At 36.5% G+C, this 24684-nt stretch overlaps 1 protein-coding gene across 46 annotated transcripts in view; it reads left to right on the top strand.

The window, feature by feature from the left end:
• NRCAM (neuronal cell adhesion molecule) overlaps positions 1 to 22418 on the top strand; it is a 167605-nt gene extending 145187 nt beyond the window's left edge. For 23 of the 46 annotated variants that reach the window (XM_052789309.1, XM_052789312.1, XM_052789321.1 and 20 more), the window contains 6 exons: positions 17 to 142; positions 1224 to 1376; positions 5687 to 5818; positions 9040 to 9118; positions 10917 to 14961; positions 18950 to 19169. In XM_052789309.1, the coding sequence (XP_052645269.1) occupies positions 17 to 142; positions 1224 to 1376; positions 5687 to 5818; positions 9040 to 9118; positions 10917 to 12759 (2333 nt within the window). In that variant the 3' untranslated portion in view covers positions 12760 to 14961; positions 18950 to 19169. Of the gene's footprint in view, positions 1 to 16; positions 143 to 1223; positions 1377 to 5686; positions 5819 to 9039; positions 9119 to 10916; positions 14962 to 18314; positions 18373 to 18949 lie in introns of all 46 variants that reach the window. The other 23 variants (XM_052789337.1, XM_052789338.1, XM_052789336.1 and 20 more) reach the window with 6 other exon arrangements.
• Positions 22419 to 24684: the final 2266 nt, after the last annotated feature.

Here is a 24684-nt window from a genome sequence, read left to right as displayed (position 1 = left end):
TCTATTGTGTATTCAGTGCAACCACTTTATCCAAGGATCAGAAATGTTACAACAGCTGCTGCTGAGACCTATGCCAATATCAGTTGGGAGTATGAGGGACCAGATCATGCGAACTTTTATGTTGAATATGGTGTAGCAGGCAGTAAGAAGTCATTTCATTAAATTTTTCTAAAGTGTTCAGATATATTTTCAAAGATTTTTATAGTAAATGTGGTCCTAAATTGACCCAGTGTTAATGATAGCTCTTAAATGTCTAGAAGAATTATTTTTTAATTTGATCTGGAAGATCAAATAATTTTCATTTTAATCAACATCAATGTGTAGCAGGTATTTGATGCTTAGATAGAATATCAGCCTTTGTTCCTTTGTATTATTTTATAAATTCTTTTGAATGTGACCTTCTAAAAATGTAGTTCTCATGAAGGTGTTTATCATGCAGTGATTACATGTGTAAAAATATGATTACTTGCATTAAAACAGGATATAACAGTTTTCCTAAATTATGCCCAATTCAGGGGAAAAAAATTAATTAAATGACAGCCAATCAAAACAATATTCTTTGTTAAATTAAACCTTAAAATAAGATACCAACCAACTTACATACTTTTATTGGCATAAAACCAGGTTTTAATCTTTGATAATACCAGTAATAATTAAAACACAATTAGCTAATAAACCCAAGATACTTCTATTCAAATACTCTATCCTTCTAAAGTTATGACTAAAGATGACGAGTCTGAAAATTGGAATATAAATGCATTTTTCTCAATATTGGTCAAAGAAGCAGCTGAGACTGTACTAGAAAAAGATATGAGAGAGAGAAAATTTTGAAGTCGAACTTCTCAACTAAAGTAAATATTGACTGAAACTACAGAAATGTAATTTAATTAAATGGTTAAAATCTATTTTAATGTATTTTATAATTGCAAGTTCCATAAGCCTTTTAAAAAAATAAATGAAAATAGTATTTCTCTAGTACAATGGAACAAATGTTTAAAATAGTTACATAATTAATGTACAATGTCTTCTTCAATATATTGCATGCAATATATAATTTGAAGTCATAATTGTATATGATTTTATTATTTTTTGAGAGAACAGTTATTTTTTTCAGCCAATCCATAGTTTAGTCAAGTAACTGTTGATAGTATTCTGTCTAGAAACTTTCAGTAATACAGAGAAAATTAAAATTCCAATATGTTGTTTTCCTAAAATTTTCGTAGGCAAAGAAGATTGGAAAAAAGAAATTGTAAATGGTTCTCGAAGCTTCTTTGTGTTAAAGGGTTTAACACCAGGAACAGCATATAAAGTCCGGGTTGGTGCTGAGGGCCTGTCTGGTTTTAGGAGTTCAGAGGATGTGTTTGAGACAGGTCCAGGTGAGGCACACCGTACCAATTCTGTATCATAGTCAGAATTGTGGTAGACTAAGTGCTGAAACGTTGAACTGCTTCTAGCTAAGAGATGTTGTAGCTAGCATCTTTGCATGTTCTTTTTATAGAGCGATATTGAATTATTTTATAAACTCCTGAATAATGCCAGTGCATTTATTACGTAGATTATGAATGTTTTCATCCTTTTAATTCACTCTACTTGTCTGATGTTTATATTAGGGGCAAGATACTCACTGCTCACACTCCATCTCTGTGCTGTGCACTGAAGATGACCTATTTCATTTATTTCTAATTAATATAATTAGATGGCTGTATTTAAATAATGTGTACTTTAATAGAGCCAAGTATGTATTTTTAAAGCTAACAATCTCTATATGATCTGTTTTAATACAAAAAAATCTGAGCTAAAATGTTTGCATAATCAGAAGCGCAGATTCAGTTTGATGTCTCATGTAACCTATTTATACCAGTGTTAGAGATTCCTACTTGTAAATGTTTCTTTTCCTGTCATATACTGGTTTTGTGTAGATTTTCATGTCACAACTGTATCCTGTGAATCAGTAAGGCTGTTCAAGATCCTTATGTACACTTTTCAGTCATACTTCTTCATAAGCCAATCAGTAATGCTTGTTCATTTAACTCGGAGAAAGGGCTTTATTGGAAGTTTTTTGATGTTATGCTGAATATGTCATTACCATCACAGCATGTTCTTGGTCAGCTGTTATTATTTGTTGTGTATTTGCTAGCCACTTCTGCTCATTCCAAGCATTTTGGTCAGTGCACAGTTATTTAGCAGTAGCCCCACCAACTCCAGAATGTTATGATTTAAGAAAGTAGTTTAAATATGAAAATATGCTTGAACAATATTTAATAATTATCAGACAACAAAGTAAATAATGAATATGCCAGTTTGAAAGTGAGCACTTTCTAAAATCTTAATTTTTTGCTTTGTTTTGTTCAGTTTCTGTTCAGTTTCTCGTGTTGCAGGAAAGCTTTGAAAACATGGTGCCGAATAACAGTGCCAAGCAAATATGTATGGGCTAAACGGAGAGGTTATTTATGCCAGAGACAGCTAGTGGTATAAAAGCAGATCTGTAAAATTTTATGCAAATAAAGACATCCAAAGCCTAAAGCCGTAGTAAAGCAAGGATCAAGACTATAGTATAATTCAAAACAAGCTGAATGGAAACCTTCCCAAAAGCATCTTTCTGCACAAAAATTACTGAGCCAGTAGATAAGGAATCGTGTACATACCCAGTCACCTCAGCTCATGTCCTTGAGTAGTTAAGGAAGAAGTGAATTTAAATACACTCTTTTCTGCTTCTTCATAATGGAAAGGTTCAGTGCCCAGCATTAAATTATATACATAGCATATTTCTTACAGAAAAATGTTGTGTCACACTGTCTTCAGCCTAGATCAAAGCTTTTAAACACCACAAAAAATGAAGTGGACAAAGAGGAAAATATTGGAATATGGAATATGGCCTTAATTAGGAATGAAACTGCAGTATTTCATACATGAGGCTTTTGTCACTTTTCTCTTTGACAAGCATTCCTATAGAGCATCTTCATAGTGTGCAGGTTTATCTTTTTGAGTACACCAGTACAGTGTATTGCATTGACTCCTGCATTAGCAGTTCACCAAGAGTAAATATCTTTCTGCCTGAAGCAGATAATTTGCTTAGTGAAAGCGGGAAATGTGCCATTTTTAAAGTTGCACTGAGATCTAGAAACCCTTTCCTACTGGATATGCAATAAATTAAAGAATACAGGAAGCTGCATAAGTAAGTTTTCATCTTTACTCTTTCCCATCTATCTTGCATATTTTTATGCATGAGTTGTTTTGCTTGATGCTATTTCTTACTACATTTGAATGTTAAATGTGCTTTTGTATTTTGTCACAGTATGTATTATACAACCTTTAATGCCTTATTATGAATGCATATGTGCAAAACTCAAAATAATTTTAACCTTAATGTGGAAACAAAATTTTATTTTCATTTGACTTATAATTCAGAGGAAGATTGCCTTTGTGATTTTAAGACTGCCACTTATACATATTTATATTTATATGGTATATAAAGTATAAATATATGTATATAAGCTATATAGTTATATAACATGTAGACATTTTTATGCAAAAATAGTTTAAATTATTGCGCATATAAGAAAGAGTCAGTTTCTAAAATATCAGAAAGCATATTCTTAAACAAAGGCTGGGAAATCTCCTAATTGTAACTCCACAATAACCAGGCACATTAATTCATTGATCTGTTTAAATGAAAATCAAGTCATAACTTTGCCCAGTAAGACCAAAAAGAGACAGCAGAATAAAGAGTTAATTTTAGCCTAGTACTTCTGAAGTGGAATACACATTAGTCTTCTGTATGGAATGGAGGGTAGATACTGACTCCAGACATCAGAGGTGCTTTGAGTTTTCATACAGTCCATGGAAAACCTTCAGGAAGCTGGGACCATTCAGAGCTGATGCTTCCAAGCTAGCTGTCTCAGCCTCTGTCTAGTAAATAACATTGAGACATGGGCTTGAATTCTGGCCTATAATTGAATATTGTTACATTTTATTGTTAGTGTGCCTGGCAGCCCAGTGCAGTCTCTTGTCAGCTAGCTGTCTGCCAAGCAAGGCTCTGGTATTGTTCAAGGGACAGCACCAGCACAGGACTGTTCACAGTTGTCATCCAACGTGTTTTGTAAGAAGAGCTTATGCTGTATCACCGGGAATTGTGGCTGGAAAACAGTCAATGCTCCATTGAAAATTGGTTGTCTGTGATGTGTTTTTATGAGCCTTCCCTTAAAAGCATATCTTCTCTAAGGAGAAGTGGAAATTTTTATGGGGCTCTGGGACTTTCACGTTTCTATGTGTAAAGCTATTCATGCATTGTGTCCTCCACTTCAGTGGAAGCAAGTCTACAGACCTTCCCGAGCAGATAAGGATGAAACGTATGGTGCTGTGAGAGCTGATGTACTTGCAGCATCCAAACAAAGAGACTGACTGAAGGTCTCAAATATGATCTGATGCTAGTGCAAAGTGTCTGCTAAGCTGAGATCTGAAGTATTATTGATCCTTACTAAAATCCTAGGTAAAGTACTGGCTGTGAATAATCTGATACCTTATCTTGTCAAGCCAGAAAAAACCAACAAATGCTGAACCAAAATACTGTATGAGTTATGCATAGGAAGTGGTTTGCATATCACTTTCTTTGTCCATGTGGGAAGGTGATCTTCGTCTCTGTTTCCCAAATAGAGAGAGGTCTATTGGGCAACTCTTCACAGAGTTTCAAACTCTTTGGTTTTGGGGCTGGAGGAGAAGGTGAAGAATGAACAAGATAGGTCTGGATGGATGTTCATCTTCCTCCACTTCATGTAGTCTTCTCTCTGTAGCACGCATCCCTAACTCCTCTCACCCTTCCCACTTTCTCCCAACAGCAAATCCTAAGGCCAGTTGCCTGTAGTGCATTTCCAAACAGGGGATTAGAAAATAAGCTTCACCAGGAGAATCCTCCTACTGTGATGGAGACCGGTAGGAGGGATCCAGCCCACAGACCACACAGATAGTTCCTGTCCTTATTAGTGACCGTAGAGTTTCCTGTGTGGTTTGCTGTTATCTTCCAACTAGAGTCAGCATTTGGAGAGAAACAGTGCCGAGGAAAGGCTTCCCAATTGCATTGTGTTAAGTCCTCACTAATGCTAAATCATGGCAATCATGATAAATTGTAGGATGAGTTACGGGTTTGAGGAGTGGAAGAAAACATGATACTTAATAAGGCTTTAAAGGATGCTTCATTGTTGATTTTTAGTTGAAGATGAATGTTAGGGCCTTGAATGACCCATCTGTTACCCCATTTCAGACTGATGGGAGTGCATTAGCTAATGAGTATTGGCTTTTTATTCATTTTGAGAATGCAATCGACATGTTCTTGTGAATTATAATTTGCAATTTCATTTCAGTAGTTTAATTAACATAAAATGGTTGAGAATAGTTTTGAGGTTTGTAGAAAGCAGTGTAGTATGTGCACAGATTTTGCAAAGTAGTTCCCAAGCTTAAACGTTGGCAGAATTCTTATGTACTCAAAAGTAAGTTCTAGGCACATGTACTTGGAAACATTTTGAATAATGAAATATTCACAACATATAGTATCACTGTTTTTCGTAATACTAATTTTCACAGTGAATGTTACTCCTTAATTAATGAACAATGTATACTGGTTATTATTTGTCTGAATTAGCATAGCATTTAAATTCAGCAAAACAACTCATCTTTTTCTTTTATTCTCTAGCAATGGCAAGTCGGCAGGTAGACATCGCTACTCAAGGATGGTTCATTGGTCTTATGTGTGCTGTTGCTCTTCTCATCTTGATTTTACTGATTGTTTGCTTCATAAGGAGGAATAAGGGTGGCAAATATCCAGGTATGGCACATAACAATGAGCGTAAAAATCATCTACTGGTAATCCATTAAAACAGGTCTCAGGTTTACTGGAGAAATTACATTTGCTACTGGCTTACATTTACGTTGTGTAGATGGTATATCAGTCTTATCGTTTGGTTGGCTTTTCAGGAGCAATCTGCCTATTGGTAGAAAACGTCGATCCATTTAAGCATGAGAAAAGTAACTCCTCCATTCCTGGAGGGTCGTATTCCTGTATTACCTCTCTAGAGGGCTTTGAGCTTCATTTGAAATACTTGGTCCTCCTGCCATTACTGCACACTCCACTTTCTGAAGTCTAATGTGGATGGGTTTAACCCACTAAAATGAGCTGAGATAGAATTTATTTGGTCAGAAAGAGTGGAAACATATACCAGGTCATAGCCACTGTGTTACTTTAAAGTACTGGGAATGCATTTCATAGGACAAATCCCTTCATATGTTATTTTGTCTCAGATATGTTACTCTCCCTCTCAGCATCTGTGTTGTTTTCGGCCTCTGCATGTTTGCAGCTAAATTTGAAGTTACTATTCTTCAGTTAGGCTGTTTTCTCTTCTATAAGTTTTTTTCTTTACAAGAGTTTTTCTTCTTGGGTGTTTGGGGTTTTTTAGTATTAGGCCTAGGAATAGCCAAGTGTATTTTATAATTTGTAGTTAAAAATTGGAACTATGCAATGTATGTCTTCTATCAAAACTCTCATTCTTCTGGGTGTCCATATTATAAAAGGCATATATGTGTATATGTATGTATGTGTGCATATATGTACCTTACATATATATTTCACTGGTGTTTACATTTCTGTTTATGTAGTAGGTCCATAGATTAAAGCTCTCTTGAAAAGGATAGTGACAACCAGTTTGCATAATATTGCCTGCTAGGATCTCAGAGCAGCTGTTGAGGCGTGAGTGGATGTGAATGAACTTCAAGTGGGCATCAAAGAATAATTTGATTTTTCTTTTTCTTCTCCTAGCTACAATAGAAAGTACAATTGCTAAGTTTCATGTAAAATCTTGATTTCATGAAAAAATTCTGTTCTATATTACAGACTCCAAAGGTTTGGAAATTATATAAATATCCCGACTCTAGAATGCTTATTTAAAGTCAGCTCAAACTTCTGGAAGTTCATATTGTTAATTTGGACATGAAAAAGATGGAGGCACTTACAAAAGTACAAAAAGAAAAAATAAATCCATATCGTGTTTTAATTACTCCCGCTTGTTTTGACCAGTGCACTTCTGAAAACTACTGTCAGTGAACACTAAAAACTTTTCCTCTTCATAGTCAAATCTTTTATAGCTGAACTTAGCATAGCAGATTATTTTTATAAGAAGATAAAATCAACTTATTAAGTACAAGAATCCTACTTTGCCCAATCTAACTGTTTAATTGTTTTATGGAGAGAGCAAAGATTTGTAGTCATGGCAAAAATTAAGTAGGAGAAGCTTCTGTCCCAACCGTCTATGCCCGTGAAGAAAAGACAGATGATTAAGGAACATGGTGTTATATAGAGTTGAATGACAGGCTGAAGACATCATCTTAGGTTTTTTCCTAATATTTGGATTTTTAAAAGAGAAAATGAGATTACAGAGGATATAGGAAAAGTGACTCTTAGTGGAGAGAATTGAGAAAAGGAAAATTAAGGAGAATGAAACAAGTGAAGTGATGAAACTGAAAAGAGTAGGGAGGACTTGGAGTGAGCGACCGTCTAGAAGAGTGTAAAACACAGTTTGAGTAAAAGCGTAAAAGGCAGTTGGATGCTAAGGTTGTCATTACTTTGTGGAGATCCCTGCCATGCCCTTCTTTTCTCTGCTTCTGCAGAATTACTAGATGTAAGGTATTAACTTTTTTATGCACACATACATGTGCATATACACATGCATATATAAAGGTAGACCTTGACTGTATATAAGATTTCCAGATTCAGTATGTACTCTTATTTATAGCAGTGACTCTAGAGCTAATTGTATTTCTTGTGTCATTGCAAATGTACTGTTCCACAGGTAGTGACAAATGCAAAGCACTAAGTCATTAACTCCTTTTTGTCGTCATTTTAGCATGTCATCTTGAGCTTGCCTATGGTTTGGGAAAAGTAACAAATTATTTCAGTGTGAAATTATAGCAGCCAGATACATTTCTAGGTGTTATGCGTTATTGTAAATATAGACTTAGAAAATACTGTCAGGAATGATTCATATAATCTTAAATAACAGCATATAAACTAGTGATGTACAAATTAAGTGTGGAAATTACCAGAGTAAAAGATGAAAGATTGTATATTGGATTATATAACTGTATCTGCTAAACAAGGGAAAGATTTGAGCAGTACCTAGAAAAACAGAAATGAAAAGACAAAGGGAAGAACCACAAAGATAATTCTAGAAGTCAGTATATTATTTTACTCTGTCAACAATCTTAACTTATAGGAATATATGTCTTCTATAAATATCTGTCTTCTCAGGTGCTAGCGGGTTTCTGTGTCAAAGGATGCAGTGCTACATAGGTTTTTTATGGGGACAAGTTACATGCGTGGATTTATTCCCACGAGTCAGTGATGACTAAACTTATAACAAGGATGTGCAAGAGGTACAGTTGTGTTAAATTTAGGTTCCAGTGTAAGTGGTTTTGCTTTTGTTTTGATCATGTTATGGAAAAGAAAAAAACTAACAGACCATGCCTATTTTTTCCAATATTAATAATTCTTAAAATACTATTTAAAATTCCCTGGAGTCTTGGTGCATGACATGAAAGCAGAAAGAGTACAAACTGTCAGTGAACACAAGTGAATCTGATCCAGTTTTATCAGTCGGTATGAGAGGAATATCAAGAGGAAATACAGAGCATGGATAAGTAAAACTAAATTATTCAGATTTCAATAAACAATAGCTCTATTAATAACATAAATAAAGACAGTATCTTAGTAGTATTTTTAAAAAAACTTTCTTGTCAGTGCTAGAAGTGAAGAAAAATTTTTATTAATGCAGAACGACATACAGTATTTTGTACTTGAATGAAAATAAAATTCTATAACTAATTAACAGATCTTTTCCTTCAAAAGAAAAAATGTAACAGCCTAAGGCCCTAGTTCAAAAAATGATTTTTATTCAAACCTCGTTCCTGCCAGATGTGATCAGTTTGAGAAATTAAGGTCTTAAGGTTTCTCGTCTTGCAGTTTCATGATAAAAATTACTATTTCAAATATTTTAGTGAAGGAAAAGGAGGATGCACATGCTGATCCAGAAATACAACCTATGAAGGAAGATGATGGAACATTTGGTGAATACAGGTGAGCAACTGATGTGGTTTGTCATGTTCACTGTTCATATCACACATGTACTGTATATAATGTCACACAATAATTCAAAACTAACCTTTTTTCCATGTTGACAAAGATTCTGTATCCAGTGTTATATAGAACTATAGATAGCATTTCAACCACACGAGTAGAAAAAAAATTAAACATCCATGCTTAGAATAAGCCATTCACTAACACAAGGTGAAATCCAGATTCACACACAGTTGTCTCAAAGTGAGGAATCTTAATTTACAAACCCATCTTTCAGATAGTTAAAATACCAGATACAGTGTCCTTTCAGTCAGGGCACATTTAGCATTATGGGTTTTGAAAATACATTTCTAATTGAAGCCTAATACAGACAGTCTTGTGTTACACTGACTGGAAAACAAATGCATTTAAAATGGCTGACAATACTAACACCTAATCCAATAATGAGGAAGTGATGTTATACAGAGAGGTGAAGGAGTGTCCTAGAAGAAAAAACAAATCTCCCTTTCCTGTGTTTCGGTACAAGATATATAGCAAGCAGCTTCAAAGCATGCAACACAGCTCTTATTCCTGACTGTCTTCCTTTATGGTAAATGTAGTCTAGCTGAATCTCCTGGCATCACAAAAAGCTTTCCTTGGCAGATCTGTTCATATAACAATTATGAGTATAGCTTATTAAATAAGCAGTGTGTTATTTGTTGTTTTTTGATTAGTAGAGGAAATATTGTTATTATTTTCTAAATATGTCAATACCATTATCTTTTACATGGTTGTTATAACAGATTTTTATAGTGCGTTCCTGTGTCAAAAGCATTGTAAAAGCCCTTTATTATTTTGAAGATGTGACATTTACAAATGTACATAGAAAAATCAGGTTTTTTAAGAAGGATCTGCTCTGTTGCCATAGCTTCTTCATATAAGGGAGATGTGCATCTTGATCTGACTGGAATAGATTTACAGTTCTGAATGCCAAAGAGCAGTTTCTGTTTATTCTTCCTCGATTTTAAAAAAATACGATACTCTGTTCTTAGGTTAATGAGTTCAGAGTAGTATTTTATTACAGCACTAAGTGCATGTAGATTAATTACATTCAGCTGATAAAAAGGGAAGTGTGAAGCAATGTTTGGAAGCAGAGACGTAAATAAGTACTGTGTAATTTTTCCTAGGCAGTCCAGTTTGCATTCTCCTTTATCTCCTCAGTTTTTCGATACTTGGAACTTTCAGCAGCAGAAACTGACCTCTGTACAGAATTGTACAAATGATATGACCTCAGTACATGTTTTCTCAGACCCAGAATAAGACTATTCAAGTCTGCTTTCATGTGTGACCTGTAGCAAGATTTGAATTTATGTCTCCATATTTAAGTGGCTTGAGTTAATCTATAGAATCATCTAGTGCTTTATTAAATTATTTTATAATGCATTTATCCACCTCATGTCTGGTGAATATGGAAGGATGCATGCCAAGCTTTCAGACTTGTTCACATGAAAGAGCTCATCCTATTTACCATGCAAAAACTCCTTTCTAAAATGTATTTCTGTGTAATTAGTCTATACTGGGCTTTCCTCTTTTTTCCTTAGAGACAGGGCAGCAGCAGCAACCAGTCAGATTACAGAAGATATCTTGGCACCCTCTCTGCAGCCCAGCATTCAGTTCCCAGTTTGTCTGCCTCACATGGCACTGGCCATGATGCAGTGCTTCTTTGAGGAAAAAGGGTAGAGGGTTTCCCTTGAAAAAAAAAAGTAATTTTTGAAAGTTCTAGGAATTCGAGTATTTTGAACTTTTTTCATCACTTCAGGTCCATGTCTGCTTGGACAGGAAAGAAACTGGACAAGGAAAAGAAAAGAAAAGGTAGCTGTGCCAATTCTCCTGAAGCAGACCCTGTCTTTACAAAAGCAAAGTCTGTGAGATCTGACAGATCCAACTTCTTCAGAAGGTCAGGGGATCAATACTCCAGCACCAGATCAGAGACCTCCTACACCAGGAGGAAGGCTAGGCAGTCTTCAGAGCTTACAAGGGTTAGTTCTGCCTCTGCTTCCCTCTGCCGAGAGGAAAAGAGGTCAGACGAATGGAAGTACAGGCATGGCTCTAGACATCATGCTTCTGAGCACCAGATAATGGGGTCGGAGGAGGGCTCAGATTCTCAGGCAGGACAGCCATCCCCTTTCCAGCAACCCCTCAGCTGCAACTCAGTTCGTGGCTCACTGGCAAGGCAGCATTCTTCTCTCCAGCACTGGTTCAGCCAGACCCCAGACTACAGCTCAGATTCAGAAGACACTCAGAGCTCCTACCACAGGAAGGTAAGACCTTCTACTACTACTCACTTCTCTGAATCTGAAAAGAATTCGTTAATGAAATCTGTGATTTTGCCTGAGCTAGCTACTGTCTTAAAGGATGCTTTGACAGCAGCCAGACAAAGTATAACTTCTGTGGCACAGGCTAGGTCCCATTCAGTAAAGCATCCCAGGGTGCCAATTACAGAAGTTCCAGTGGTTCCTCTAGAAGCAACTGGGAGCAGTTCCCAAACTTTTGAGTCTGACCATGTAGACAGCCTAAAAGATCAAACAGCTTCTGGGAAGGAGAAATCTGAGGCTGACAAGGGCTTGGAGGTTGAGTCATCCCCTGAAGATGGGGAGGTGTTATCTGAGTCCTCTACAGAAGACCAAGAAGGACCAGATCCTCTGCGTAAGTTTGACATGAAGAATCAGACTTATCTGTTCAAGCACATAAAGAGAGTGTTAATGCTAAAATCTTCCAGATCTGAATGTGCTTCAGAAGAACTGCTTATCCCCTCTGAAGAAGGAAAGGTAGATAATGCACTTCCTATCCATTCAGCAGTGGAAGATCTTGTCTGTAGGATTTGGAGTAATCCTGAGGCAAAACATGAAGCCCCAGCACTCCTACATAAGCTCTATCCTTTTCCAGTGAATAAAGCTGCTTTGTGGGGGACCTTGCCTCAGGTAGACAGAGCATTGGTTGCTGGTGATTCTGTACTATCAGTGCCTGCTAATATGGATGCTCTCCCTAAAGATCCTACTGATAGAAAGGTTGAGGAAGCGATTAAAAGATCTTTCAAGCTAGTTGCAGCCCAGCTTGGAGTATCTATCTACTGCACTTACGCTTCTAGAGCGTTACTAATATGGTTGGAGGAAGAACAAGCCAGATTCAAAAAGAAATGGGTCCCATCTGGTGCCATGCAGAGGAAACGCAGGCTATCTAAAATTGCAGCTAATTTTATCCATGATGCAGCTGAGGATTCTCTTAGACTCACTGTTAAAAATATGGCATGCCTCACTGTAGCCTGGAGAGCTATATGGCTACGTCCTTGGACCTCATCGCTAGATCTAAAATGTAAACTGCTGTCTTTACCATACACAGGCGGCAAGCTATTTGGTGAATCCTTGGTCCAGATCATGAAGGATTTCTCAGAACACAGACACTCCTTACGTCAGCTGAAAAAAAAGAGCTCAGTTGGAAGGTCTTCATTTTCTTACCCTCACAAGTGTCTGAGCTCCTTTCGTTCTCCTCCGAAGTTTAAAGGAGGGAAGGGAAAGTATAAGATCTCACAATCATTTCATGCCAAGTATGAAAGGACATCTCACTTTCAGAGAGACACCAGACCATCAAGAGGAACTTTCTGAGAACATAGACTTTGCTTCCTCCTTTCTCAGGAACTGGGAAGAGCTAAAGACTTGGAAATTTATACTGAATAGACTTAAATTTTATTTCTGGACAAGTAAGCCCAATGCTTAGAAAATTAGTTCTTTCAAGATAAGATTTAAATTATTAAATTACTTAAATCTTAATGAGTAGTTAAGATAATCTAGAGAAGTCATAGCTCTCAATTTTAGGGGAGGTTTCTGTCATGTTCAATTTCTAGGCTTCCCAGTATTCTTGAGATGGCTTGGACTCGTTTGAAGTTTTGCACTCTTCAACTTCATCTAAGAGCATACTTTCCACGGAACCATCCAACATTGGATTTTCCTGCCATATCAATCTGATGAAGGAAATGATGCTTTAGGAAACGCAGGTGTTTCAGGAACCGCAGAATGACCGGGAACACTATGTTGCTGTGACTGGAGGCATAGCTGCGCTTTTACATAATAAGGGAAAACAGTGCCTCCGTAGCAAACTGCACTACAGTCCCAGTGGTTTCCTGAGTTGGAGAAGACCGAGATAGTAAACTGTGGACAGTCAATATTTACACCAACAAACGGCAAGAAATACAAGAACTACCACAAATGTATGTTCTTGAAATTAAAATTAAAGACTATCGAGCTCCTGTTCAGGTCAGTGTAAGTGTATAAATCAGCCTAAATTTCCATCCTGGGCCCTAAATCAAGAGAAATTAAGAAGTGATGGCATCTAGACACCTGTGGATTCATGGGTAGGGAGAGACTGCAAGCATGCATTTCTTAGTTAACTTCACCAGAAGTATGAAAATTTAGCATGTTATTGCAGTCTGCAAAATGTTCTTAGGAAGATCAAACAGGACAAGGCAACTACAGTGGTAGGACTGCTAGTGTGGTAACACAGGATGTTTGCACATTTTGTTGAATTATTTTGCCTCTTTTCTTGAACATTTTGACACACGTGATATTTTTCCTAGAAATTCTTGCATATGCTATGAGAGACTTTCTGGAAATGGTTGGTGGAGAGTTCTGAGATTGCTAGATAATCTATTACTCTTCCTTCTTTTTCTGGGTTGATTAACAATGAGAATATAGTTTGTAATTACAGTAGTATTTTTTTCCCTTGTAGTTATTCAAGTTTTACTGCAGCTTAGGTATGTTTGCAGGGGGACCTAGCAATGACTTGTGCCTCAAAACTGTATTTCTAAACTTGGTCCCTTCTAGTGCAAGAGATTAAGTCAATGGACTGCCTGAAGAATTCTTGTCTTTGAATAGTCTGATTGGATTTGACAGTGGTCTTACTGTGTCCTCATTTATGTGCTTTCTTTGAAGGTTCTTATTTTAATTCTTGAACATCTGTGTCACTACTTTTTAAATCAGTGCTTTGATTTCCCTTTGTATAATTTTCCACCAGAAATAGCAAAGGTGGAAAGTTGGTTGAATTTCTCTCAAGCAGATTTTTCTTTAAAATTTTCACAAGGAGTGAGTCGGGTTCTTTGACTAACAACAATTTTTTTAACCCATCACTATTTAAAGTCAGAGCTTAATCTCCCAGTTTTTCCAGCTTCTGCCAGGATTGAAGATTGAGTATTACAGAGATGCTAAAGAAAAACTACTCAGAAAGCTAATACAGATGTGCTTATGTCTTAGCTAGGTAAGAAATAGTAGAATGTTTTGAAGTCTGGATTGATACAGGTGCATAACTGTAAAGGGAAGGCATTTTTCACCTGCACAGACCTGCCAATTTAGGAGCATGAGCAGAAACCTATTAGGTATTGGGGCAGAGGTTCTTCTCCTGGAGCGTGCAGGGAAGCTGTAGTGTAAGGTACTTCTGTGGCTTTTGGTGTCTGCTTATACTTAAACATTTCTGGACTGTTGACCTGAGGGCACAGAAAAAGGAATTTACTGCCAACGGTTTTAATCTTCTGCATCCTCTTTCTGTGTCCAATAGCCCAGAATGCGTTACTCATTTTGTTTGTTTTATGTTGCCTTTCATCTGATAGTTGTGTTATAAGGAGAAGTAGTATATTGCTAACCATATATTGAGTCTTTTTGCATGTCCATGAATGTGGCAAAGTTTAGTGGGAACTAGTTGCCTGCTGGACTGCAGAGGCATCGTAAAACTGTCTTCCCCATTCTGACTGGTTGCTGCATGTACCCATATCTAAGGAAGAAAAATTGAAAAGTTGAAAGAAGAAAGGAGATTTCAAGGTACATATTTCTTTCAATAACTGATGAGCTTGTGAAATGGAAGTACATTTTTTAAAAAAAATAACTTTGTACTTTGCACTTACACATGTTATTGTCACCTCCGTACTTCGTGTATCTCTTAATCATTAGCTGCAAGTTTGATATGTGTTTCATTAAACTGAGAAGAAAAAGAAACATGTATTCATATATTAGCAATTGTTCATGAAAAATATTTTAATCATGCTTTTATGGTATGCTTTAATATTAAATACTGTTCTTACTAAAAGGGCAAGAAATATGTGTGGTACATATCAGTACTTAGCAAAATGACTGGTATATATCAGTCTTCACTGAGAAACTTTCATCCTTAAAAAGCTACTAGTATGGAATTCGTTTGCAAGACAACAAATAGTAAAAGTATCACTACATTTAACTTTCATGGCTGTCTGATCTAAGTACAGAGTTCATACCCATTCTCACCTCTTGTTTTGTTCCCTCCCAGTACTTGTCTCACTGTTAATTGTATGCACTGCATACATGACACTTTTCAAAAACTTCTTCAGTTTTCCACTGTAATTTTAGTCAAACCAATTTGCACTTTATCTTTTATTTCACTATATTACACTAGGTAAGTATAAAAGTCAGCAAGCAAAACCACAAACAAAAACTAAAAGAAATTATGATCTATCCTGGTGGCATTTTGGAATAGTTTTATGAACAATCATAAGCAAGATTAGCAAATCTTGCAGATAGCTTTAACATGTTTTTGCAATATAGTATATATTCTACAGCCAACATGTTCTATAGCTCTTTGGGCATCCAGATTCATAATGCAATTCAGCAGATTTTGCAGTTTGCTTCTTGGCAGCAAACAGAAAATACATTCATTTCCCCAGAGCACCAGAGTCCCTTCTCTGCTTTGCACCCTGAGGGTAACAAAAGTGCTGTCCAAAACATTGATATCTTCGCTTTTTTCCTCTCTCTCCTGCTTGGTTTTGTTTTTTTTTTCTTTCTTCCTTGATTTCTTTCCCTTCCACCCAAAACATTATATTCATCTAATACAAAAGTCATAATCCAGTTTGATAAAGAATAAATGGTACCATGGCATATGTTTCCTTTTCCTGAACAAGGAGTGGAAAGCACCCTGGATAATCTCACTTGTTTTTCCACTGCCAGAGTCTTGGCAAAACCTCTTTCTGGGCTTGCATAATGCAAAAAGGGAGAGAATCCCCAGGTTCAGATTTGATTTTGCATCTGCTGTAACTGTGCTCTCACACCAGCGCCCACCTCCATGCAGGTACAATGCCTGAGTAAATGGGCAGTTTTGTTTGTTTCTAATTATACAGGCAGTAGAATCCGCATCCTTACTAAAATATAGAAAAATCACAGACACAATGCAACCAACCGTGTAAGTATTTCTTCGTTGTTTGGCTTATAAATAAACTTTGTTTACAAAAATTCAAACAAGAAAACCCTAAGAGCAACACGAAACAGAAGTACCCGTACTCAGATTTTTCTAACTTATAAGTGAAAATTGAGCTTCTTATTGGATTAAACACAAAAATGTGGATATTTTTAATGCAGTGACAGTGTATTATTTATTTACTATATAATCCAGCCTAGTGAATTACACTGGATAGAGTCACACTTTAGAATATTTGCACAGTTTCCTGACCAGTTGGAATACGGTACAAATGCAATTTTAATTTATTTTCATTCCTACATATTATGGTGTAAGCAATTATGAAGTTATTCACCTAAAATTAAACAGCAAACCATATGCACAATGTTCTTTACTAAATGGTATTACCCAGAAAGCATTAACCACTGCAGGTCATTCTTCTTTGGGAGTAGGAACGGTTACTATTTCAAAGTGAGGCTCTGGTCTTCATTTGGCTTGAATAGCCTGTTTTAATGACTCTAATGCCCTCTGGCAAGGGCAATGGAGAAACTACATTGTGTGATTTTAAAATACTCAATTCTGTCTTCACCCTTTTAAATATAGGGTCCTTCCAAAATGAACTGTCTTCAGTAAAATCTTTGTAATCTGCTTGTGTTCGCAGTGTTATAAATGTTTGCACCTTGCTGCTGGATGCTTGACATTTTAGAGTAGCATTCTTTTAAACGTTACTAGCCTATATTTTTGCAATATCAGCGAGCACAGAAGATCAATGATATATTTATCCTCATGCCATGTACACAGCAATAACTGAAAGTCAAGACGGATACAGTCAAGTTTAGAGTTTTTGCCTTTGTGTATTTTAAACATGAAGGTTTTCTTACATGTTAGTAAGACAGATATTCCTACCACTTCTTTCTTGTGTATGCAAAGAAGGATAAAATCTCTGGTATGCTTTTTCTGTAAGTATGTGCATATTAGAGGTGTACTTCTTTTAGAATGTGATAACTTAGAGTCTTCCAAAGCCAAAAAAAGTGATGAGATGAGGAGAAGCAGCTTGATGGAAAATTGGTGTAGTGGTTTTCTAGCAATAGTGGAATGTTTCTCAACAGGGCATTTGTTAGCTAACAAAATAATCTGTGTGACCTTGTATATGCTATATATATATGGTTTCTCTGGGTGTTCAAAGATATTAATTAGGAAAAAAAAAAGAAAATATAATTATTGGAAGAAAGAAGGTATTTGTTTATAGGAATTACACAGTTAAAATAATTTGCTGAATATATATTTGGCCTAATATTGTGGATATTGTAAATATATTTTTATTTCCTTGATATTCTATACATGTTTCTTTATATTTTCCATAAGCTGTGAGTCTTTAAATTAAAAAAAAAAAAAAAATCACTTACTCTTTTGTACGCCGTATGCAAATAAAGTCACATGTTCTGTTTAAGACAAGGTAAATAATTGCACCCAAAATTGCAGCTGGCAATAGTGGTTTTTAATTGGAAATGCTTTAGAGCTGCTGCTGAAATCTTCATCTTGAAACTGAAGTGCAGTGTAAAGGATTCTGAAAAGAGTTCAACTACATCTATTTCATGAAAAACGAGCTTACCACAGCTGCAGATTTATTTGGGGATGATGATGGTGCAGCAGCTTTTCCACTGACAAGGGAAAGACCACAGTACTTTGCTACAGGGATCTCTCTTCCCTGCCTTTCTTTCCTTTCACTGTTGTCCTCCAAATCACCATCATCATTGTCAGAACATTTTATCAGTTATGGATTAGGATAAGGAGGTTAATCTCATAAGTAATGAAAAAAACTAAGCATGCTCTTAACTACTTAGCTGTAGCTACTGTAAGCTAAATTGTTGCTTTACCTGTATACAGTAAATGTTTTAGCAATTTTAAGAGCAAATTATTATTCATAAAATACTGATCACTATCAGGATATGGACTTTGCTTTTCTTCTTAGGCTATTTTCATTTGTTTCTTCTGCACCCTTTTAATGGAATATGTAGGTCTCTTGAAAGGTAAGGTTGAAAATTGCAAGTCTGGCCTGAATTATGTAACAAATTATTTGAAATGCAGCACTTTTATTTTCTTTATACTAGTAAAGAAAATCAGTATATTTCATTTAACCAAATTCATTCTTCATTCATGTTCAAGGGGTCAAAGAAATTAAGAAGTTTAACAGACTAACTTCACGGCACATCATAAGCTTGTTACTTTGGAAAACAAATAAATTATTTTTTTTATAACTTTACAACCCACTTTTTAATGCTTGCAGTTGCATCTAAATTGCTTCCAAGCCAAGGGCGCAGGTCTTATCGTTGAAAAGTCATGCACGATGGGGGAAAAAACAACAACAACAAAAAGAAACCACAACCCCCCCCCTTCCACTGAAGACATTCTCTGTTTAAACCATTCCTACACCATATATTCATGCCAACTGCATCATATTGATTTGTCTCTACAATGTGATGTGGGTTTACTAAAGGATTATAGGGCTGCACACATGCTTCTTATAAACTCTGCATGCATGGCTGATTTTGTCTTAATATATAATACATCAGTTAATTCCTTTTGTTTGTTTGTTTGTGTCTCCAGTGATGCAGAGGACCATAAACCTCTGAAAAAAGGAAGCCGGACACCTTCAGACAGAACTGTGAAAAAAGAAGACAGTGATGATAGTTTAGTTGACTATGGAGAAGGTGTAAATGGTCAGTTCAATGAGGATGGCTCCTTTATTGGACAATATAGTGGTAAAAAAGAGAAAGAACCTGCAGAAGGAAATGAAAGCTCTGAGGCTCCTTCTCCTGTAAATGCCATGAATTCATTTGTGTAACCACAGAACTCGATCCCCTTGTATCTTCAGTTTGTTTAAAGCACTTGTACATCCTCCTTCTCATACTATGAACACGCAGGTAACGGAGCTCCTCACCACAAGGTGTTTATGCTATGAGAATATGCAGGTCAATACAGTTATACAGCATAATGACACATTAAGTGGTATGTTAGTATGAAATTCTGTTCAAAACTTGGGTATTTTTACTTTTTTTAAAAGGAACTGACACAAACAATAACATCGACTTGTAATTTTTTTTCCTGTTGAAAATACAGTATAATGCATGGAAAAAAAATGCTACACAATTCACAGATAATCTTGTGTACACTATAAAAACATGGTTTGACAATTTGTTATGCAGTCTTCAGCTGAATCCCTGGATATGAATTCCGTTTTCATTGTCAGAGTGTTATAGTAGTATTATATAGAACTTCAATGTCTTTGTGGACATTGTTGTGAAATTGGTGACTTAATGTCTAGCTATCATATGTCTTTTTGCAAGACAGTTAGGAACAGTATGTACAGTATATAATTGCTAAATGATTTAAGTATGACACTTGCATTTGCTGATGCTTAATGAGACCCTATTATCTGCTCTTTGCTCCTATTACTTTATAGCCTTTTTAATCTATCAAGTATTACAGCAGTACAGTGTTCTATTTTTACATCAAAACACATTGAATTGATTTAGGGCATAAAAGATACGCATTGCAATGCATTTTGGAATTTGTACAGTCACTGAAAGAAAAACTTTAAAAATGAGAGAAAATATTCCAGAAAACACAGGGCAAAATACATTCAGTGCCTTTATACAATATGCATTCCATAATGCGCTGTACTACTAAATCAGTTGGTGCAGTAAACTGTGATTAGCGGACTACTATCATTGCCAAATAAAGTAAAAATGTGAAGAAAAAAAGTGTTATGAAACTGTTGTGCTAAAAATGGAAGGTTTTAGATATTTTAAATTACACAAAGAAGAGTATGATTTTTTTTTTCCTTTAAAAATAAAATAAATGCTTTCTAGACAGTTACAGCACAACATGTTTTCATGGCCTTAGAAGATTAAAAAAAATAAAAAAACAAAACAAAACCAAAACACAACAAGAATTAAATTATTTACTAACACAGCAAGGTATAAGCTCTTGTAAAATAAGTTGTTAAAAAACCAAACCAGCCAACTACACCAGCAAGAGTGCATTTCCCTCTGTGTTCCAGCCTGATCAGTGTGGCAGCTTTGTAATTATCTACACCCTGAAGCAGTGTGGGGGTTACCGCTTGGAACCACAGAATTCAATCTGACAAGTGCTAATATGGTTTAGTGGTAAAGGATTACCATTATAGGTTACAAAATTATTTTCTCGCATACTATATCAATCAAATGTTTACCTCCAAATATAAATTTTTATAACAACCTATGGTTGAAGGAATGCTCAGTTTCATTTGCCAATAAATTGGTTTTTCATAACTTGCATCAAGTTTAATTTTAAGTAAGCTTTTTATATGTAGATATTTTGTTGAATTTGTAAATACACTTAAAGCGTAGATGCTATATGCTTCTAGGTGTTACAGACAAATAAAACAAGAAAGCTTATGTTGTACTGTATAAGAAGTGCTATAGCCAATGGTGTGCATGGTATTTTAAAGCATCTACTTAAATATATATTTTTTTTGCTGTGAAAACGGAATAGTGAACTGTTCTGCTTATTTACTGCAGATTCCTAATTGAACCAGTCAGAGCTTTTGCCAGTGCATTACGTTAGACCATAGTACACCTCGCAGCTTTCATGTATATACTGTAGGTAAAGCACAACTGAAGTAATCACAAAAGTAAGCTACCTGTAATGAGCTTCTTTCGCACCTTTGAGCTTTCCCTTGATCAGTTTTCTTAATGGGAACCGAAATAAGAAATGAATTCTACAAACATGAATTACAAAGCACAAAGAGAACATTTCTTAATAAGATTTGCCAATGGTTTTGGTAAAAGAGAAATATGATTTTATTCTTATTTAATTGTAGATGCTGAATTATCTGTGCATGTGGGGGTAAACATACAGGCTCACTTCTGTAATAGTGCAACAGATTTTGTATTAAAAATAAATGTGGTTTTAAAATTTCACTGTTTGTTCTGTTTACACTAGCCGTAAAAATCACATCTGATTCACCATGTAATTAAGAATTCCAAGTGGAAAAAAGCATGAAACAAGTCTGGCAGAAGTTGTTCCCATGATGTTACAGGACTTCATGTACTGCAGCCAAATTATTTATGGAAAGTTGCATGTCTTTACATGCTACCATTTGAAAAAATGTACATTTGTCTGACCATTTCCCATTGAAATCTCCTGCTCTTTACATTTTATTTCCATGGATGTTTTATTTAGTCATATTTCTGCAAAGAAAAAAAACGAAACAGTCATGTTCCATACCTGCAAGAGTGAACATGAGCAAATAAGAATGTTTATTTGAAATTAAGAGCCCTCAGATAGGATCCCAAATCAGGATTTTGTGTCCTAAAGGAATTGTCTGACATACAGAATTCTGGGTGTCTGTTTTTAAACAGTACATGAAGCGAGGAAATTTTAAATAACCTCTTTTACAGTACACAAAATCCATTGCAATGCTCTTTTCATATCTTGTCTATTCTGTGTATGAATGGAAACAGACTGGGCAGGAGGGCAGCTGCTCTGCAGAGAAGACTGCAGGAGAGCCACGGATTCCAAGAGATGCAGATGCTTCAGGAGATACATCAGAAAGTTGATGTTTGGCCACGATGCTTGAAAGAGGGATTTTATCACTGAGTCAGAAGCCATTCTGTCAGCCCTCCGATGTGTAATTGGAAACCCCTGGCTCTTCCAGCTTCTGTCGTCTGCATAGTCTCGGTTCTGGCACCTTCGGATATTGGGCTGCCTGTTTTTCTGTACAGGTATCTGTTGATTATTCCAGCAATGTGCATTGACTGGGAGATATGAAATACAGCTGTTTCTGTTCTGATTAAAGAATAATCCCTGAAAAGAGAGGTCTGAATTCCCTAGGCTTTGTTGGGACAAAAGATTTCATACGATAACCATTTTTGGAGACACACATACGTTCTTTGTGCATGTTCCCCAAAGTGTACTAATACATATAGTTGCTACATTTTCCTTTTAGTGATATACCTTTGCTTTTGGTTTTATTCTCACTGAAGTGATTGTATAAATCTGGAGGGAATTAAAGAGGATACGCCAATGGTAATTTTCCTTGTAATCTTCTATTCTCGCACTGTTCCTGGGAAAATACAGTTTCCTTGTGGCTCCACATAGCAGAGGCAAAGTGGCAAAAGATTCGGGAACAAAATTGTCTTCGTATGCTGTCTGGCCCATTTTAAGACAGAACCTATAGAAATAATACATGAAGAAATACTGTCTGTGGTATGGAAGTGTTTTCTTCTCTGAAAGATGAATTTAGGAGAAAAGCAGGAAGAGGATGAGATTCCTGTAATTTCTGAAAAGTAATTGTCCTTGGTTGTGTTTCTGTCTCCCTCCCTCTCTCAGCCCTCCCCCTCCCACTACCTTAGGAAAGAGCCTTTCAGAGGACTGGCAGAAGCAGCAGCTGGTATCATGGGAAGATGGAAATAACTGAACATGCTACTTGTAGGACTGTACTCCCAAATGATGCCTCTTGGGGTGCAAATAAATCCAACTGGCCATCATTTTTTAATCTCTGGAGGGATCTCTTGCTGCTCTTTGTACACATGAAGTGGAAACTTTAGACCAAACTGTCAAGACAAATATATGTCAACAGGACTTTGACAGACAGTAGATGTGATCCATCGTGACTGTAAGCAAAGAGGAAAATTGCAATCCTTGTGATCTCATGACTTTTGGCAACAAAAATATACACAAAGTTCCTTACTGTGCTCACATGTCAATGAGCTGATAAAAAATTCAGATCATGTTTAATATCTGAAAGATGGGTCCTTCATTTGGGGTTGGAGAAGTTTGCCCAACTGTGAATTTGACAGCACTGGCTTTTTCTCCCGAGGAAGCCCCGTGGGATAAAATTGAAGCCAGCTTGCAAGTAATAGGTTTGCATATGTTACAAGTTGGAGAGTGAGGCAGGGCAGGAGACAGCTCCTGTTGCCGGGACCCGGCCAGCCTTTCGACCTGTTCTCCCTCACCCTGAGGTGCTCAGGTAAAATAAAGTAAGTTTAGAAGATAGTGTGGTTTCCCTGTCAGCTGAAAAAAACCCATGGCATCATGTCAAAAATCTAAGTCGCCACTGTAAGTTGGATTTCATTCTGCGTGGTTTTCTATTACGTTTTGGATACAAGTGGAGAGGAGGAAAAATACCAGGTCCCCAGCCTGGCACGTTGCACAAATATGAGTGCCCAGGGTCTCAGACCTGAGCCTTCAAACAGGGAAAGTTTAGACAGTTGAATTCTGGTGCCTAACTTCTTAAAAATTGCTAGGTCTTGTGCTGCATTAAGGAATGAACTACATTTATCTCTGATAATAAACTACACTAGATATGCATCTTCCAGAGGGTGCTGCCCTATTTCCCAGTCCAAAGACTTCCAAAGAGGGATGCTTTGGTCTTGAAACCCAGCAGCTTATCTGACAGAGGATAGCAGCCTGCTCCATACATTGCTCTGCCTTGTGTTTGCAAAGATCTAGAGGGCTTCAAGACTTCACAGGGCTAAGGGGACAAATTAAGTTTTCTAAATGGCAGTATTCAGAATATATTCGAAATAGCTGGTCTGCAATATATGTGCTGTAGCGAGAGAGGCCTTATGGGCATGCTGGCATGAAAAGTTAGCCTTTACAGCGCCGTAAGAAGAAAAGGAAGCGAAAATGAAACTGTTGGGACAGAGAAAATGAAAGAACAAAGGTATAATATTTGAGGTTTCTTGTAAAGATTTGGGAAACAGCCAGTAAGATAGCTGGCCTGGAGGGGAAAAGGAGAAAAGCAGCCAAAAGCTACTTTACCCGCGTGGGAGAGGCAGCAGGAGCCCTTGCAAGGCTAGAACAAGATTAATAGTACGACATTCTACTTCCAGAGAATTTTATGTTTGGTTGGGTTTTTTTCTCTTTATCCAGCTGTTGTTTCAAGAGACTTAGAAGGACTTACTAATCTTGGAATCTTCTGTCAAACTTAACTGAAAATTGCCAGTAAGTTTGTAGGTTTGCAGTAGGGGAAATACTCAGACAGAAGGACGAACAAATGCACGAAGCAGTTGCTTTAATTTCCTTTCTTTTTGAAGCAAGCTAAAACAATCTTCTGGGAAGCAACTGCTTTCTGTAAGTATAGGGCAAGGCCAGCCGAAGAGACTCTTTTCCTTTTACTGGGGAATTTTGACTAGTGGTGTTCCAGTAATTTGAGGAAAGTGGATGTTTTCCAAGCTGTTGAGATAAGGAAGATAAAAGGGAGCCGTACAAACTGTTTGATAAATGAAGAACCTACACGATGCGGGCTCCAAAGCTGGAATACCAAAATCAATGTTTTTGAAGAGTTTCTTCAG

Source organism: Harpia harpyja, chromosome 6 (genome assembly GCF_026419915.1).
Source record: "Harpia harpyja isolate bHarHar1 chromosome 6, bHarHar1 primary haplotype, whole genome shotgun sequence".
Taxonomy (NCBI): Eukaryota; Metazoa; Chordata; class Aves; order Accipitriformes; family Accipitridae; genus Harpia; species Harpia harpyja.
The sequence above is the reverse complement of the archived record's forward strand: the minus strand, read 5'-3'. Positions and strand labels throughout refer to the sequence as shown.